At 36.8% G+C, this 20,221-nt stretch overlaps 1 protein-coding gene across 8 annotated transcripts in view; it reads right to left on the bottom strand.

Moving 5' to 3' along the window:
- ZNF280D (zinc finger protein 280D) overlaps positions 1–20,221 on the bottom strand; it is an 80,826-nt gene that overhangs the window by 28,910 nt on the left and 31,695 nt on the right. For 5 of the 8 annotated variants that reach the window (XM_084640567.1, XM_084640573.1, XM_084640574.1 and 2 more), the window contains 6 exons: positions 16,908–16,973; positions 16,436–16,806; positions 10,597–10,714; positions 5,405–5,572; positions 3,612–3,721; positions 1,794–2,023 (listed from right to left, as the gene is read on the bottom strand). In XM_084640567.1, coding sequence (XP_084496693.1) covers positions 1,794–2,023; positions 3,612–3,721; positions 5,405–5,572; positions 10,597–10,714; positions 16,436–16,806; positions 16,908–16,973 — 1,063 coding nt within the window. Of the gene's footprint in view, positions 1–1,793; positions 2,024–3,611; positions 3,722–5,404; positions 5,573–10,596; positions 10,715–16,435; positions 16,807–16,907; positions 16,974–18,470; positions 18,530–20,221 lie in introns of those variants that run through there. The other 3 variants (XM_084640571.1, XM_084640572.1, XM_084640570.1) reach the window with 2 other exon arrangements.

The raw sequence follows: 20,221 nt of genomic DNA, 5'->3' as shown, positions 1-20,221 counted from the left end.
ACCAATGGCTCATCCACAAAATGGTAAGAAGAAAACAGTTCGAGAAAACTTCTCAGGCACCAATCCAACATATCCTACAGGAGAGTAGCTGGGGCACAACATTAATGTTATCGGACATCATGTCCACCAGAGACTGCAGAAGGTGAAGGTTTCTGGTGCTTTAGCTATGCAACTTCAGGAAATTAGCTGCATTTTTGACCAACTAGAGAGTCAATGTCAAGGCAGCACTCTTTAGATCTGTACAATAGTAATACAAATAACAAGGTGGCTTGATGGTGGTTCAGGCACTAGGGTCATATAAATCAATTATTAAAACAGAAAATTTAATAAGGAATAACGAAGGGTTACAGGACAGAGTCAACAAGAGAATATTGGCAACTTCTGACTAACATGAATCAAGAGATAATAAGGAGAGTAGCAGTCAGCAACAGAGGTGAGTTGACAGTGACAGGATACTTGCTTGACTGATCGGAATGACTACTAGGAAGAGTCTAGAGAGGCCTGAATATTGGTGATTGGAGGGCACAGCTACCAGTACCTCTGAGGACCAAGTAACATTGAGAGCTAAGAGAATGTTAGACTGTTTCATGCTAAAAGCACAAGCCCCAAGAAGAGGAATCCATAAGCTAGTGTATCTTTGTAAGAGACCCAATATGTTCACTTAAAAGAAAATAATCTCCTAAAATATTTTGTCACCCATTAGTACGTCAAATACTATAAATCAACTAAACAAAGTATTAACTATTGTACACTAACAATATCTTTTTAAAATGAAAATATTCTTATATGTAATACTACTACTTATAGACTATTTCCAAGATGAGCTAAAAGAGAGGCTCTTATTTTTATAGCAAAACTATTATGCACAGAAAAAGACAAACAACTTTCTTCAACCCACATCAAATACTGTTTACAGTTTTTAAAGATAAATGAAAGGAAGGAAATGCCATAGCCAACAGCAACTACCAAATCATGAGAGCAAACCCTTTGAAGGTCTGACAGCATACAATATTTTCCAGGGGCTTAAAAGATAAATTACTTGTAGTTGTATTTGTGACTTAGTTTTTAAGTGTGTGTAACAGCAATTTTAATGCCTGCAATTATAAGAACCTTTTGTTTTATTTAACGATGTGGGTTTAATGTTATCATAAGCCTGTTCATTTTAAACTTGTAGACTGTGCCCTTTGAAGGCCCAGTCCATTTTTCAGTTTTACATTCTGCTACATCAGCTTCCCTTACAGGCGTCTTATGAAAAAGAACTACGACCTTAACTGCCAAAGCAATTGTGATACAAACTGGCCTACCTACTGAAACAGCTTATGAAAGCTTTTTGTTGCATTTGAAAGTAAAGTTATTCCATCAAAAGAACAGTTTTAAAACTGGTTACACCACTACCAATTACTCATCATGGACCCCTAAAGGGAATTATACTGAAATCTACTGTTAATGTCATCAATCTGGAGGGCAAATTGTAAAACGGTAATATATGTTGCTCTTTCAACTTCCATACTAGCACAACCAGACTCATTAAAGCATACAATACTCTTTATCTTGGAGATATTAAAATTAGCCATTCTAATTTGTACAAAATTTAAGTTCCAAACATACACATGTAGTGAAAAATGAATTAAGTTTTACTTTACATTGAAGTAACTTTATAGCATTCATTTTCAAGTCATATACATAAAATGCATCATTACATTCCAGATACAATTGTGACTGCATGACTTTTAATTTTGTTTTTGTTACTAATGTGTAGTATCTAGCAGTTACAGAAGTGAATGTTTAGATACCTTATATTATTTTTAAGAACTTTCAAACAGCTGAAGCACTTAAAAGTTGTATGAGTCTTCTGCTCCTGTTGTACCCGCTGGACATCACCTTCATGCTTTCCATAATAAAAGTCATTAACTAACATGATCAATTTTCCTTTCTCAGATTCAGCAGTCTTTCTTGGTGTATTTGAACATTCTGTTTTGGACGTTCCCAGAAAGAAGTTATTTACCATATCTGGACAACAATACTGAAAAAGAGACACACGTCTAAGTTACCAAATTGCACTAAAAATGCTAGCCTTGCTATACCTGCATTTCTATTTCCATTACTTTGGGAGATGTTCTCACTTTGCTCTTACCTATGTCTATTCTGGATGGTATCTGCTCTTGTGTTATTGCAAATACAAAAATATATAAGGATAGGATTTAGACAATTAAACACTGAGTATTTTAACATACTGACAAAGGGTTTTTTCTTTATGTTAATATGACTACCATAAATCACAAGGCAGAATTATTACCTCGTTTTATATGTTGATTAAAAAAAATATTCTGAAATGTACAGCACAATTCAAATTTATCCAATCTTCATTTTATTAACTAGGAAACTATTCTCCCTACTAACATTAAATTTAAGCTGAGTAAAACAGATGCTTTGTTAAACAAAATATTAGTAAGCATGAGTTTGTTGACAACTATGAAGAAAGCTGTATTTACTGTTTTTAAATTTGATTGTCTCTTAAAAATATCTGTATATATAAAACACTAATGTGATGCATTGATTAGAGCAGATAATTGATAATAAAGACATCAGCATTCTTTCCATAGTCTAAATTCATTCATGGAGCTGGGAAAGTCATCTACCATCCATGACCTCTGCTTCCCTACCTAAAATAGATATAATGTTTACACATCTAACAGTAGTATTGCAAAACAATGTTTAGAAAGAATTTTTGAGTTCCTCAGATAGAAGGCGCTATATTGCTGTCCAACAGTAAACAAAACTGGAATGCTTCAGAGGCCAACTTTTGCTAAACAACATGCCTTGCTGCATAGTACTAACTTCTCTGACCCCAGTTTGTGATAAGCTCATTTACTGCTGTAGGTGAAATGACAGTCCTTGACATATTTATCCCACTAGGTTAACTAAAGATGTATTTTATTCATAAAAATGTGTAAGTTAATAAAACCAAACAAACCCACTTTCTTCAACAGTACCTTTCAGCACTAAATTCTCCAAATGAACTTTACTTTTCTCTAACAAAATGATCACGAATGGATCAAAATTAAAAAGGTGCAATTGAGTATGTATACATTTCTGAGAGGAGAAGCGGAAAAGAGTAATTTTCTCTCCTTTGTAAACAGCATTTTTTTTTTTTTTGGCACTGTTTCTGGCCCACGAAGGAGGTTATATTTTGCCTGTACAAACAGTAATTTGTAGGCATTTAGGGTTAAATTCTTCAAGAGCCTGAACTCCTATTGCATGGGAGTTGAGGATCTCAACACTATACATGAGGTGCTAAGACCCTCACGGAACTGGGCTATACATTATGAGGTTTTTATTTACATATGACTAAGCAAGTGTGCACCTTTCAAAAGGTACGGGAACAATGAAAAAACAGGTGAAAATTAATCTCATTTTGCTAATTTCTTTTTCATTCTTCTTTGCTCATGGGTGTGAAAAACACGCAGCACCTCACAGAACTGGGCCCATGGTGAAAATATCCAGAGTGCAGAATATCTGTAACTTGTCATAAAAATGTGGTCCTTGTTTTACAACTTTGCTTAATCCTAAAATGTTTATAATTACTTTTCACAAATACAAAAAACTTTTACCTTCATGTGATTTTTTAAAGGATCCATAAGATTGAAGTGAATATTGCATTTTGGACAAGCTCGTGGAAAAGGTGCTCCATTTTTAACATTGTTTGATGTAATATTAGTACCTGTAAAATGTGAAGTGTACATTAGGACTCCAAATCCACAGTCCATCACAACAGTAAATTATGACAAAACCTCTTAGAACCTCTTAGAAGTCCATGGCAATGGTGGCTGTAATTAAAGATTAATTCCAACCACCATTAAAATTACCCTTTCTTTTTGGTGACAACTTGCACACAGTATTACTGTATGTCCAAAAATACTCTAAGAGTGAAAGAGATAACAAGAGATAGATGATCTACCTATCTAAGGTCCTTATGCAGAGCTACTGCAGTGATTTTAAGAGCACAATAGCCCTGAAGTTAATATGTATTTTCTCTCTCCATTAATCTGGGCACAGTGCAGCACTTCGAATTTGTGTTTTCGTTTTGCGAGCATCAATTCTTGGAGGAATGTATTTATTTTACACCATGATCTCAGCATCAACAGGACAGGATTTACCACTTCTGGAAAGGAGTTTCATCACTTGGCTATAGTGATGAGAGTATTGTTCGCTCTGCCTGGTAATTGGAACCTAGGCCTATTCAGCTGCATCATTCGTGCTGACCTAAGGTGTCTTTGAGGTTCATGGAGAATAAATGGGTATCTCAGGCACCTAGCCCCCCATTCATGAGAGAACAGTGTTTTCTCTTATTAACATAAAAATTGTTTGCCACCTGCTAATCAGTTTGTATTTAAATGTTGGAATAGCTCATCTTTAGTGACAATTGCTTATATCTGGGCTTAAGCTCTCTTGGAGCTACCAAAATCAGAGCCAGCTGCCTCTGTAGATGAAGTTCTCTCTTTGGCATACAGTCCTATCTAGGTAAGCAGTTTAGACAAAAGGAGGAATAAACACAGGAGAGGGCTTTTTTTTTTTTTTAAAAGAATACATATGAACTATTTGAGGTTAACTGTAATCTGCCAGACTATGACCAAAAGTCACAACGGTCAACACACCGCCTTATAAGAAGAACTGGGCAACATTATTCATTTTGGGAGGTGCGGGGGGAGGCAAAAAATGAAGAATTGGGTCAACAAACATTTCATAAACTCACGTAGGTTTTGCCAAATTGTTTCAATGAATATGCTAATTTAAACACACCTAGAATTCATCTCCTTTTGGAGGGAGGGAGAGGCCTATCAGAGCGCAAAAAAAGAAGGTATTTCAAACTAAATCAACAAAATTGCTATAAAGGATTTTTTCTTGGGGGAGGGGATTTCTGCAGCTGCAGCTCCAAACAGGAAATTCTGTACTCAGAGAATCTTTGCAATCTTGGTTAATCTTTGAAAAAGGTATTAATTTGCTACTCAGTTCTTTATATGTAGATTCTAAGGTAAGGTGATTTTACTCTGGGCCACTGAACTCTAAATATTCATATCTTCACAACTACTGAACCAGTTAACTTTATTCTTGGCTTGCTTTATAGACATCAATGAGACTCAAAACAAGCCAAGTCTGAAGACTAAATATACTGTAACATTTGTAAGACTCCAGTGTGTATTATATAGAGTATTAGAAAAATACCTCCTTATATAAAATGAGAACATCTTTTAAGGCATATGCACAAGGGGCAGGCAGAGCTGTTGAGTTAACTCTGCCTTAACTTCTGAGTGTTGATCGTTCAACTTTAACATTGCATTAGTGCTAGCTTTTTCCATGGAACAGATACATGGATTTAACAGCTAGACCATTTAATCTACCCTACCTTTTGAAGAAACATTTTGTGATGGTGTTACTGTTGGAGATTTAACTGAAGGTGATACAGTTGAATTGCTTCCAGCACCAACCTCATTAGGCTTGGCCTTTTTTGGAGTAACACTGTTGGCTTCAGAAGTAGCTGGACGCTTAGACACAAAACCACTCTCATTCAGACCTATAGCGGTTTAAATGAAAGAACCTCAGTTTTTTCATAGTATATTACCAATCTCTTACTGATAACTACTTTTTAATGGACAAACAAGTCTAAACGAATAATAGTTATTAAAATCTCTCTACCCAATAAGCTGTTTATAAGTTAGAAAAATTATGTTTGGTTGAGTCAGCCATCAATACTTTGAAGTCAATGTGGTGTGAATGAGTAAGAAAATAGACTGAAGCCCCCTCATTTAAGACACCTCATATATTTGTTGCAGCCTAACTAAAGGACCTGCCTGGTCTTTCTGATCCCTCTTCATCTAGCACAGGACTAATTTGCATACCTAACCACAGATGGCTATAGCATTAGTCACTGCGATGCATACCATTTGGAAGTGCCTTTTCATTCTTCTCTTCAACAGAATCTCTCTCTCATCCCATGTTTTCCTCCCTTGCCTATAAAAATACTAAATATCAAAAGCAACTTTCAAATACATGTAGATCAGTGGCCTGATTAAGTCCATTAGAAAAGCCGTGTGTCTTTTTTCCAGCGCCAAGTTGCCCTAAAGCCAGCATATCTGGCACTGGAAGATTCCCCCTGCATAGGAGAATCATCCAGTATCACCCACTCAACGCAGTGGTGAAACTAGGAAATAGAAGGCATGGTGGGGGAATCCCTACCTGCCAGTAGTGTGTTTCTGGCTGCCAGGACAGTTCCTGAGGACCACTGGGAACTACAATAAATTAGACACCAGCTTTCAGACTGCTACAGTCTATACTGGGGACAGGACCAACAATAGAAACACTCCTGAAGTGGGCATGCAGGGTGAGAACAGAAAATAGGTCCTGTGCACTCCCTTCTCCACTCTCCAGCTGCATTCAGCACTTCTTGGGTAGAACTGAGAATCTGTCCTCTAATCTTTCCTTACAAACAACGAAAGGACAGCCGATCTCATGCAGAATTGTTAAAGCGCTCACTTTTTCACAAAAAATGAAACTAGGACTTCACATGGCGACACCCACCTAAACTGCAATTTTGACTCACATTCATCACCACTTATACAAGAAGAGACCCGCTGCTGTAATAACTAGTTTTGTTAAAGCTATTGTGACTGTGTGGATGCCAGTACACAAATTGTACGTAGTATTGTTGTAGCCATGTCAGCCCCAGGATATTACAGAGACACGGTGGGTCCAATATCTTCTATTGGACCGGCTTCTGTTGGTGAGGGAAAGAAACTATTGAGCTTACTTCAGCTCTTCTTCAGCTCTGTAAGCCTGAAAAATGGTTTTCTTCACCAACAGAAGTTGGACCAATGAAAGATATTACCTCACCACCTTGTCTCTCCAATACAAAGAGCCTAATGCCTATTGAAAACTGCCTTCATTATGCCCCATGTAAATGAGAATGTACTTAACTTTCAACTTGGACTTTTATACTTCACCAGCTTAAAAAGCTGTTTTGCAGTCATACTTTCTAATGATTCAAACCCAGTCACTTACTGAAGTGAACATGTTAAACACGCATTTTCCATTCAGTTTATGCAACTTTTGCCCAAGGTAATTAAAAATTGCTAAATCAGATCTGGGCTACTCATTGGGTATTATCTTTCTTTTAGTGCTTTTGTTTACTTATACATGCACTGCTAAGTGCGTGAGCTGCTTGCTGGGGCTTCCATGCATTGATTAGCAATGGCTGTTGTAGAGCTGGTACCAAATTTGTCTTCTTCTGTACCACTGAATTTACTTGTGCAACGGGCCTGTGAACAACAATGGATGTTGTTCTTGTAGATGTGACCATTAGATGTATTTGTATAATTGGCTATGCAGGTTGAACTGACTGAGTGGAACTTCCTATAAAATACCAATTTTTTTCAAAGTCGTGTGTCAGAGGAAAATCAAGTTTTAATATAATTTGTAATATTTCCTACCAATAAGGAATTAAAAAAAACCTTCTGATTTGTTCCAAGAAAAATATACACCATTAAGAATTCTATATTCTCACATGGTTGCATGCAACTCCAATTATGTTCCTAGGAGTCACACAAACAGTAGGAGAGTACATATGCTCAAATTAGCATGGGATTGTTTTCTGTGGTGCTACACTGTAAGAGTCAAGTTAATTCTATTGTCTCTTTTAGAATAGCCACTCTAAGAGTAGGAGAACTTGTTTACAATAATAGATAAGAACAGAATTCAAATGCACATTGAAGAACAGCTGCAGTTATACTGTGAAAAATACTATTTTAAACAAAAAACTTCCAAACACTGTGTAATAATCAGTAAAACTGGTTGCCAATCTGAAAACTAGGAAATTTGATAGGACAATCACCAATTTACATGGTCTCAACCTTGCAAACACTGACGAACATGCTTAACTTTTATTTCTATGAGACTACTCATAGTAGTAAAGTTAAGCACATTCATAAGAGATTGCAGGATGGGGACATAGGTCTGGCTTTAGGAGACCACTTAAGCACACAAGTCCCACTGAAGTCTGTGCTCAAAGTTAAGCATGTGCTCAAGTGCTTTTCTGAATTGGAGAACAAAGTAGTTAGAGGTAATTACTAAGAGGCTTGTGAAATCTGAATCAATAGTCACCTGAGCAGGATAGCTACTCACTGTTTGATAATAAATACATATATTGGTGCAACACCTCTCACCCATAGCCCAATCCTCCTCTCAGACCAATTTACACTGGTAAAATTCGAATGACTACAACGAATCGCAATTTACACCAGTGTGAAGAAAGACTCAGGCCTACAGTTTTTATTTTGGACTACAGATTTTTAACTTTAAAAAGTAACACTTCAGAAAGAATCACACCACCTGCTTTTAAACAGGTATGTATAAGTATTTACTTTTGGCTATACCAAGATTTTCTATTTTAGCCAAAATATTAATTTTCAGCACTTGCTACCATGAACGATTCTAACTTGAGTTTCCCAGTATTCAATTCCGTAAATAATACAAGCAATACTAAATTAAAAAAAAAAATTCAAAGTGCCCTTATTAACAACAAGTGGAAAGTATTTACTCCCTTTCCCCCACACACATAATAAATTAAAACAATCTGTACACAAAATTATTTTAAGCTTGTTCTGGGTCTTGAACAATTTACAATCAGTAAATTGTCTCCCTGTAACTGATTTTTGTTTAATTATCTAAGATTATTTCTGATAAAGGTGAATGTTAATAATTCTTATGAATTAACATGAAAACTCCTGATATTTCCTGATAAGTCCTCGGTGTACTTGATTTTAACTATGTTTTCTAAAAACGTGAGTCAGGATTTTTCCAGAATTCTCAGCAAACAGGCAGGCTTGAATGCTAAAAACTTCCTGCTGCCTTTCCCTCACTTGCATTAAAGGTTTTGGTGTTGTGGAGCTCACATGTGATATGAAACTGAACACATATTTGTGTTGGCTCTCAGGTCCTTACTACTGCACACACGTTTCTCAATTTAGTCGACCCAACTCAGTCCTACTTTTGCTTACTAGCTCAATAAGTATTCCTCTCAGCCTATCAATTTCCTTTGCGTGTTCCTTAATTTTCTCCAGCAGGCTTTCCTTGCTACATTTTATTTCACTCTATTATACTCTCCTTCTGTTTCTGAAAGGGGCAAAAAGCAGTTTTGTTCTCAATAATTTAAATAAGCAATGTTAAGTTCTTCTTTTAATCTTTAAATCCAACACAGACCACACACCTACTTACATACCTAGTATGAACTGCATGACACCTCAATTCACAGTCATTTAAGGGCTCAGTCCTTGAAGGTGCAGAGCACTCTGGCTCCAATCCAGCAAAGCACATAGGCATGCGCGTAACTTTTCAGTTTCCCACTGACATCAATGAAACTGCTCAAGTGCTTAAAGTTAAGCACCTGCTTAAGAGCTTTGCTGGATAAGACTACAATGCTGAACACTTGATAAAGTAGGTAAGTGCCTGATCTTGCCAAGAGCTACTTGCAGCCACCTTCACCCCAGCTAGAATAAGTCACAGAAAAAGGGAGGGGTAGGAGTGAAGAAGACTATACCAATAAGTGTGTGTGGATAACTACTGGAAAAAACACACCCTTCACTCATTTGGGAACAGATGGAGGATGAGCGAGAGAGTGCCCCATTTAAAGTTTTATGAAACCACCACCTTCCCGACAAGAAATGGTTAGATTTTCATCTTACTCCTTCTGCTTCACATAGCACTTCTGTTTTAGTCCTCCATCTTGTAGAAGGATCAAAAAAACTGTCAATTATATTTCATTATAGATTGAATTATAGGCTGACCAACAATTAAGTTTGTCATTCAATTACCACAAAAATGCAGTTCTTTATAACTGACACTTGAAGTTTAAATTTACAGCTCACACTTATTTATTCTAAAATGTAATTTAATTTTAGATGTTCTAATCAGTATTTCAAATAAATACAATTTTCTTCAGCCAAAATAACAGTTTCTGCAACTAAAAATAATAAAAAATACTTTAGAGGCTCATGACAAGCATTCTTTCCCCTCCCCAGTTTCTCAAAACAGATCCCTTTGATCTGTCTACTCCAATTGCTATATATAGCAATCAGGAAACAAAGAATGACATCTAGGGAATCCACTGAGCAGACTCAGGAAGTTGTTCCATGGGCTCTCACTGGCTGATTGACAGACACTTTTATTGATGTCATCCAGAGAAAACTGCATATACTGCAAATGAGCCTTTGCCTGCCAAAAAAGTCATTTCAGTGAGTCTGGCAGTAATTTTTTTTTTTTATAGACAGACAAAAATCACAAGCACATATTGATTGAGGTCATCGTGTAACATGTGTGAGCTCACAAGAGCAAGACTTTATTGGAAAGTATATTTTAAGTGCAATGCTCCAAATCTTGCTTCGTCACATGGACACCAATACTATTATTTTACAAACACTAAAACTATCCTGTGTTCTGAAACCTCTATTAAAATTATAACCCAAATATAAAACACTCTATACTTGTATTTCTTTCTCTCTCTTTTTTTTTTTTAAAAAGCTTTTACTAACATACACTCACACTCACCTGTCATAGTCACTGCTGCTCCACTCTGGTAGTGAGGAACTCCTGACTTCTGTCTCAAGCCGAACAGTATGCCTGAAGTATTATTTGGTACAGCTTGTGGAGAACTCGCAATATAACCCTAATCAGCCATTTTGAAAAGGAGGGAGGAGGGGAAAATTGGGACTTAATCTTTATAAAGCATTTTGAAATTTGCATACAAAAAAATCAATATACAAATGCAAGTTACAGTATCATATGCTTGTTTTTTGTAACTACAATTGGATTCAGGTAATTTAAACGCTCATTATGTAAATACTGAAGTTATAATTACCATCTGCCAAAATAATAATATAAATTCTTTTAAAACAATTAAAACCTGGTTTGGTTCATCTGCAATTGATTTATTGTGTGTGTGTGTGTGCGCACGCGCGCCAGAATGGCAAGTTCTGTACGTTTTAGAGGAAGTATGCATACTACTGATTTATTTATCGGAATAAAAACATAGTTTAGTTTACTAGCTGATTTATCCTATATCTGCTAGTGTTTCTAATTTTTTTCTCTAAGCATTTGCCCACTTTCAATTTAAATTCAGAGACTTTACTCATTATTTACGAAGCTAGCTAACTGCATTTTAAAGGATAGAAATCAGAACCCAATGTCAACTCACAGTAAATAGGAACTTCTTAATACAAACAGAGCAAGATCAGTTATTCTGTTTTTTCTAAGTGCCACCTGCTCAAGCATCAATTCAAGCCAAGATTCGGAAGCCATAATCAGTACTTAGGTAAGGCTATTATTTTGTGATAATAAAAGAAGGATCAATATATCATCAATATTTTTGTAGTGAGCTGGGCAGTAGTGAAGTCAGTTTAGAGCATTCCAGAAAAGAGCTAATTGTCAATGATTAATGAAAACGATGAAAATTTCCAGGTGAAGACAACTCATGACCCACATAATTTTAGGGTCTTCTTGCAGTTTTTATCCTTTTTCCAGAGCTGAAGTTCTCATTTAAAGTATATGCCTTCCTAGTACCAAATATAACCTTCAAAATAGAAACTGTGTTTGTGGCTGCATATTCAACAACATAAAAACCTACACACCTTAATTCTTCCCAGTGCATTATTTCTGAAGCCAACAATAACCACTGAAATTCTAAATGTCTTCTCAGTTATATACCAGAAGCATTCACAAAGTAAACTGGTCTTAAAATGTTCACATGGTACCTGCCATGTCACAAGTGCCAATTCATTCAAATGGACATTCCACACAAAAACTTTATGTAGCATATATGCAATTTCCAGAAGCAGCATAACAAATTAAGAACAACCAGATGATAGAGCTGGGTTCATTTTTAGTTTTAACTTAACGGCAATGTTAAAAAAAAAAAGGCCAAAACCCAAATCCAAGCTTGTCCTCAACTCTTCCCTATCAAGAACTGACTGATTTTATTTCCCTTTCTCAGCATACCAATTTCATGTAGATACCTAGATGCATTTTTTCCCCTAGCACACAGAGTATTTTTTAAAAAAACAGTTCCTTTAAAAAGAAAAGAAGCCAAAGGCTGAAAGAGCAGAGTCCTACTTAGCACTGGATTAAAACTGTGGGAGAATATAAGGCAAAATGAGAGCCTGCGTAAGAAGGCTTGCCACAACAAGAAGATAATCTGGAAAAGGCACATGACTTTGGTCCCATGTCTTTCTTTCCTCTAGTGACTTGTGCCAGCAGATTTGAAGTATATTGAAGGTATCCACAAATGGATTCTTAGGAAACTGATTTCTCTCCTCTGATGATTTTTCCTCTACTGTGAAAAAATGTGTCCTCGTCACCCATTCCTCCAACTTACATAATGAAACTGAAAACTTGACAATGATAACTCCGTTTTCCAAGTGACTTCACTATTCATCAAAATATTTCATAGGGTAGACCAGATTTTGATATAAAGACCTCATGAAACACGTCCCACTCACAGTTGTACCTTTCCATTCACAAGACAACCCTGTAGCAACTATAGCAATTGTTATATTTTTACTACCTATTTATACCACTACATTGATTAAGCCTGCTGAAAGCAAGTCTAATTAACAGTGCTAGAAACAAATATGACTTGTCTAGTTGAGGCCCCCTCCAGTGCCAAGACAGATTTCAACAGAATGAGAGCACACATCTGTGGGAATCTTTTTTTGTAAATTCCTTCAATGCAGACCCTGAATGACTCAAAGGAAAAACCCCTCAAGTCTTCCTTTTCTCAAACCAACTCCTCATCCAACCTTACCAAATTGAGACTGATCTTTAACAGCAGCTCTGAAAAAAATGAAAGTTATTCTTTTGGTTATGTTAAAAATATTACTAATGATTTGGAATTAATTTTCAGAGTTCTTTGACCTGTTCATTATCAACCTAAGCTTCAAGAAGGTGTGGAGGACTGTGCATACTGTCTACACTTGAAAGATGATGGGCCAGATCATGAGCTGATACAATAGCTCCATTGAAGTCTTTTATGTCCTAATACAAATCAACCATCTTACTATGGTTCTATAGCCACCAAGGCTCTATAGCCACATTTCCAAAATGTTACTGAAGTTAGCACCATTATTTTGGAGAGAATTCAAGATGCTTTTGTTGGGATGAATGGTAGCACATGTACATTTCCCAGCACACAATGAAGATATCTGGCCAGGGAGAATGTAAAAAAAGAGGTGAGATGGATATTCCTAGAGGCCATGATATCCTCTGAACTGCATGGTAGAATGACAACCTATGAAAACTCCATTTTCAAATGTTCTTTTTGCACAAACTGGTTCAGTCATTTCATGTGCAGAATGAATCAATATCTTCCAATGCCTAGGAAGTCACAATCTCTGTTGGGTAGATACCTCAAAGCATGCTTTAAACACCAGTTTTATGACCTCAGCGAAAGGTCAGATGCAAGGTTGATATGAGTTCCTGCATCTGCAAATACAAAGAACAACCACCAGAGTTTAATACATGTTGATGTTTACACTTATAATCCATGTTTGTCATCTTGAGAACCTGATTTCAGCTAGGATCCCTGGCCACAACTTCTTAAAGTAAGAATCTCTAGTCAGTGAAGAAACAGGGCACACTGATACAAGTTAGTCAGAATACGCCTCTGCCTCATCACTGAGCCTGTTCTCTGACTTGCCCAAGAACTGAAAAGTCTTACTGGAACCAAACCTCCATCTCAAAACTTGACCATGGAGACAGGAAGACTCCCAAAACTAGTGTGCTATGGTTGGCATGTCTTTGAAGGAGATTATTACCCTCCCAACAATCCTTAGGAGTTTGGTCCAGTATAGCCATAAATCCCTTCTCTCTCAAAGAGTTGGGACTACTGTTGTTAAGTAATTAGCTTTAGCCAATCCATTTTATCAGCTGTGCCTAAAAGGGGGTCTCACACCAAAAGCAATCTAATTGACAAATTGCTGAGAACTGAAAATTTTGAATCTGGATTCTTCCATAATGAATCTGCAAGGAATTCAACTACCCAACACAAACAGAACACTTTAATTGGTATCCTTGTCTAAAAGAAGACTTTATGCTAGATGGCTAAAGGGGGGGGGAGGGGAGAACAGTAGATTTAGCAAATAATCTTAAGAAGGATACCAAATTTTCACATTTTAAAACGTTGATGCTAGCTACCTGCACTCAGATACTTTAATGGCGTAAACAAATTTCCCATTCAACAGGGGAATCAGTCATTTGTTTTTTACACTGAAAGTGTAGTCCTCTCTCTCGGATTTCTAGTCTAAGAAAGCTGTGACAACCACAGGTATCTGAATTTGTCTGGAATTTGGTTGCAGTGCCCATTACAATTTTCAGAAGTTGGATGAATGTGCTTCGCTACCTTGCATTTCCTCAGTAAAGTCCAAATTTTTAAAAAGTACTACTTTAAATACCACCCTGCCCAGATGTCCTAAATTCAGTATATTTGAAGGAATGGTGCTCTTAGACCTGGGTACTAACTACAAATTCTTAGCAAACTGATTTCTCTCCTCTGATGATTTTTCCTCTACTGTGAAAAAATGTGACCTCTTTATCTCACTCATTGAGAATTTAACCTCCACCACTCAATCTCAGAAGGGTCTGTAGCAGTTTCATCCCTGTAGTTCTATCAATTTGGGGTCCTCTGACTCCTCATGGGGAAGATGGTCTTAGTATCACTCAGGCACACTTCCTCCTTTTCAAAGAAGCAGCCACATTACAAGATATGTATACTGACACTGCAACACATAGCTGCAGTGCATTACTGTTCCATCTATATTTTCCTTCTTTGTTCATTATGAGAGAAAGAAAAATATTGTGGGAAGGGGTGAAAGGCATAAGCAACTATTGCTATGATGGTCTTTTGCAAAGCAACACACAAAAGAGAATTTGCAACAAAAAACTAGAGAAAAGAATGCAGAAAGACTTAAGTGATGCTCTACCAGTAGCAAAACAAACAAAAAGTAAGCTATCAGTAGGGACAACCATTCTGTGGATACACAGAAATCCACAAATTCAGGGATTTAGGATCTTGAACAATTTTCTCACAAAAAAAAACAAAAAAAACTTTTGTTATTTTGTTTCTCTGAAAATGTGTATGGAACCTTCCCAAGTTTACAATTTCCACTAAATTTTGAGTTTAGTAAATTTATACTAAATTCTCCCTCCCTGCATCTTGAAATAATATCTAGCAACACATTTTAAGATTAATACCAACAAGAGAGGAAAAAAACAAGTTTACCGAACACTACCACATATCTAGGGCCTGGTCTATACTACAGAGTTAGGTCGACGTAAGACAGCTTACATTAGCCTAACCTACTAAAATGTCACTCCCACTGATGTAACTCACCCACTACATTGACTTAATAACTCCACCCCCATGAGAGGCATAGAATCAATATCAATGTAGTTAGGTTGACGCAGTGTCAGTATAGATGCTGCGTTGCTTACATCGACAGCTGCTGCCTTTCAGAAGCCATCCCACAATGCCCCACACTGACAGTTAAATTGGTGCGAGTCCTCCTGGTGAGGGGACACACCACCAAAACAAGGAGCGCAGCATGAACACGCAAAAGCAATTTAATTACCGCCATGGCTGTACATTGACATAACTTAGGTCATTTGTAGTGTAGACATACCCTAGGTATCAGCTTGTTTGCAACTTTTTAAACTGGATATAAAATAATGGCGCTGCAAACTCTAGCATACATACTGACGTCTATTCCATACACCCAGGCTACTGGACTACCAATTTGGTCACTCAAGCTATTTTCTCATTTTTCTACTTGTTTGTTCGAAAGCAGTAGTATTAAACATCCACTTCATTAAATTGCAGAATAATATTAAAATGAAAATTTCAAATTAGCATTCCTGTAGGAATAAATTAAACAATGGAAAACATTGCAAACGTTTTTAAAAAATATATGAGTAATTAATTATTTTTACAATTACATCATATAGAGAATCAAAATTTTACTAAAGCCCAGATCCTGCAAACACTTATGCACATGCAGAACTTTGTACACAAATATACCTTGTCCTGAAGACAATGTAATTACTCCTGTGTAAAGTTAATCAGCTACCAGAGTCTCTGAAAAACTGAGGCCTTAAGCTTCAAACAAATTGAACAACATCAAACACAGTGTAGTAAAACGTCTATTTAATACTAAAGTTCCTGAAAGGGAACCTATGTGTCATAACATGTTTAGTAAATTTCTACAAAAACCACAAGGTTCTTTGAAACCAAAATTTAGTGAAGTGATGTGACTATACAATAAGCAATATCCACTTCTTGTACTTCATTAATTTAACTGCAATTAAACCTTAAGCTTTATAAGTTACTATAAGAATTTACCTGATTTAATATTATAGGTTGTGCTGTTACTGTAGCCACTGGCCTCGGTACGGGTTGACCCATTACAGGAATTGTAATATTTTTTGATACTGGCTGTGTCATTACTGGAACGGTTACAGGTCTGCTAACAGGCTGTGATATTCCAGAATTTGACCCGGGTATCTGCTGAGCTGATAAACATCCAGCAACAGGTCTCTGTAGCGTCTGTGAAGTTCCTGAAACAGTCACTGATCTAGACAACGGTTGAACGGCTACAGAGCTAGTTGCAGGTCTGGATACAGACTGAAAGACTGGTGAAGCAGTGACAGCACCCGGATTGGATGCAGGAGTTGTATAGTGTTGACTGGCAGGCTTGAACGTAGTAACTGTACCTGTTACACAGAATTCCAGAATAATCATTACATAGTATTACAGTTGGATGTTTCATTAAGTTTTTTTTTTTTAAAATTACCATATTAGGACAATGTAGTACCTCTACTAGGTGCACCATTCTGTATCCCCGTTCGTGATGAGCTGAGGTTGACTCTGTTCAATATATCTGTTAAAAGTTACATTTGTGTCTTAATTCCAGTGACAAGTTACAAAAACTGAAGTGAAGTTAAAATAAAAACAAAAATTAAAAGCAGCATTATATGTGAAGGTAGCAAAAGCCAACAGATTTTTTTCCGTTAAAAACTTGAATGCCATTTCTAAAATAAACACCCAATAAAGCAATCTGCATCATCATCCTATTTGTACAAATAAAGATCTTGAGACTCCTGATTTTTCTTCTTGAGAAAGTTAATTCACCAAATCATGTCAAATTTTAGTTCTCTAGAAACGTAGATAGGAAAGCAAAACTCTGCTACATAGAATCCATAAGTGTTTAGCTGTGTTGGTTACGTAGACCATTACACAAAAATTTAATGAAGACAATGGAAACAAATAAGAAAAGTGAATACATTCATAAATTATTTCTTAGAAAAAGTTTCTTGAATTCTGAAAAAACATTCCAAAAAGAGGAAGGAAACTCCCCACTCCACAACTAATTACTTTGCATTTGGCAATTCAAGACAGATCGGGAGGAATAATTTGAACTACTTATTCTAAATTAACTATCAATTTACGAGAAAGATCTGATCATCATTGCAGAGAGCTCAATCTCCAACAGAAGAGAAAAATCCATAGTAGTATATTAGGCTGTACAAGGAACAAGATGGAGAGTACTACCAAAATATATACCATTATACAAATAAACGGCATACTCTCACCCTGTATACGGTTCAGTTATAGTCACTGCAACTCAAAGTTTGGAGCGGAAATAGAGGGGGTACAAAAACAAGCACTAAAAATTATGAATATGGAAAAAATATTATGAAGAGATTGGAATGATTGGAATCTTTTACCTTAGAGAGTAGATGAATAAAAGGGGGAAATGATAGGAGTATAAAAATAATGAATGGTATAGAGAAGCTAGATCAGGAACTTCTATTCAATCTCACTTGTAACATAAAGCGACACTGAAAGGTGGCAAATTCAAAACAAAAAAGAACACTTACACAAAATGCACAAGTAGTGTAAGTTAGTTTCACCATCAAGATATTGAGGCAAAGAATTTAGCAGGATTTATAAAAGATTAGATGTTTATATAACTAACAAGAATATACAGAAGTTAAAACAAAAAAATATTAACTATTAACTTCAGGGCATAAGCCAACCTCTAACTATTGGTAGTTAAAAGAAGCTTTTCCTGGGTGAAAATTATTCCTCAGCTGCCTACTGCAGAGTTTCTTCCTCTGAAACAACTGGTACTGCTTACTATTTGAGATAGGTTACTAGACTAGATGGACCTCTGGTCTGTTTCAGTATAGTAATCCATAAATTTATCATACCAGTACTCCTCTGGATGACATTACCTAAGGCAGGCAGGCAGGCAGAAACCACTTGCTAAAAGAGGATATATAGGCTTCCCCTGCCCACAAAACTAGCACAGCTCACTATATAAGCACCGTTTGGGAAAAGGTTAAGGAGGGGGAAAAAATGGTAATTTACTTACAATGTAACTGTTCTTTGAGACATGGTTCATAGGCGTATTCCATTCAGGAAACTATGAGCTTCTCCTCATTTTACTGAGCAATCCCCCGTAAGAAGCATCTGCCACATCGAGTGCCAACTGCACTGAGGTCTTGGCCACCAAGCGGCTTCTGCCAAGAAAGCCCGTAACTCCTCCCTTACATCTCCAGGCAGCTTGTCAGTGAACTTAGACATTGCATCCCAGTTTACAAAATCATGTTTTGCTAACAATTCCTGCTGGTTTCCTATGCATATTTGGAGAAAGGAAGCAGCAGATTCATTTGGCTATAATGTAGCCATGGTGGCATGTAAAATAGACTTCGATCTTGAATGGTCCCTTGCATGTCTTCTTTCTTCAGCAAGTGTCCATATGGAAAGGTTTAGCCTTCTTAAATCCCTCAAAATTGCATTTTCCAACCACATTCTTGGTGCTCTACTTTCTTCAACCACAGCTCCATAAAAATTCTGTAAAAGCATACCTGCTTCTGTACTTTGGACGTTACCTCATCCCACTGCAGCCATCTTGTTCTCAAAAAGGTGCAAAACTACAACTTGCTAGGATCATCTAAATACTTCCTCATTTGTGACAAAAGTCAAACCAACAGATCTTGATACATTGTAACTTTTGACACTGAAAACTTATTTCCTCTCCTCCAGTATTTTTAACAGCCATGTTTCTGCTCCACATAACAGAGTTGTCATTACTGGTGTGTTGAACACTTGTATCTTGGGTTGTTACACAGACATCCTGCCGGCCAAAGAGGTTTTTGAAGATGTTGAAATGACGCAGACACAAGACTGATCCTATGTGTAACTCCTTCAGCTATAGGACCTCCTGCTATCAACCAACTACCAAGATAGATAAAACGGTTTACCAATTCAGCATCATTACATGCAGCGTCAGTAGGCCATTCATGTCTGTTTTATCAGAGGTACACACAGCTTTGGTTTTATCATCATTGATCTTAAGTCCCATAGATTCTGCAGTTTTTTGCAGCTCTTCTAGCACCAGCTGTAGTTTGTCAATGGTCTCTCAGGGGGCATGGATCAGCATTCATCTCACACTCCTTGTCAGTACCCGGCCCAAGCCAGGGACACTAATGATCCAACAAGCATACCAAATTCAGTGATGAATCCTGGTCACGTGCCACCTGAGGCAAGTTCCACATACACTAAGAAGAATGGTCTCTGCAAGTAAGACAATATCATCCACATACTTAAGATCCTCCAAAGATTGATCTTTAAATTTCACTTCACCTACTTTGGGCTCAATCCGCTTTGTCATCAGATAGTCTATCAGAACTATAAATAGATGGTACATGTACCCCGTGGGGTACACAGTGGACTTCCAGGGGATACATCAACACATCTAGAGATAGTTGCCTTGTTTTATAACAGGCTATTAAAAAGCACTAGCGAAATCAGAACTAATATTTCATACAGCCAAAATGAAAAAGTAAGTAATTTTTCCAAAATAGTGTCCGATAACACTTTTGTATTTTTATGTCTGATTTTGTAAGCAAGTAGTTTTTAAGTGAGGTGAAACTTCGGGTACACAAGACAAATCAGATCCCTGAAAAGGATACAGTAGTCTGGAAAGAGACTTGAGAACTGCTGCGATAAACTACATAGGTAAGATTATGCGTACTGGGCATATTCTAGAGTCTAATGAAAACCAGTTTATAATACAAATATTGACCCTCACAGAGGTAAATGTATTGCAATACAGTTCTT

Source organism: Lepidochelys olivacea, assembly GCF_965140295.1.
Source record: "Lepidochelys olivacea isolate rLepOli2 genome assembly, chromosome: 10".
Lineage (NCBI taxonomy): Eukaryota > Metazoa > Chordata > Testudines > Cheloniidae > Lepidochelys > Lepidochelys olivacea.
The sequence above is the reverse complement of the archived record's forward strand: the minus strand, read 5'-3'. Positions and strand labels throughout refer to the sequence as shown.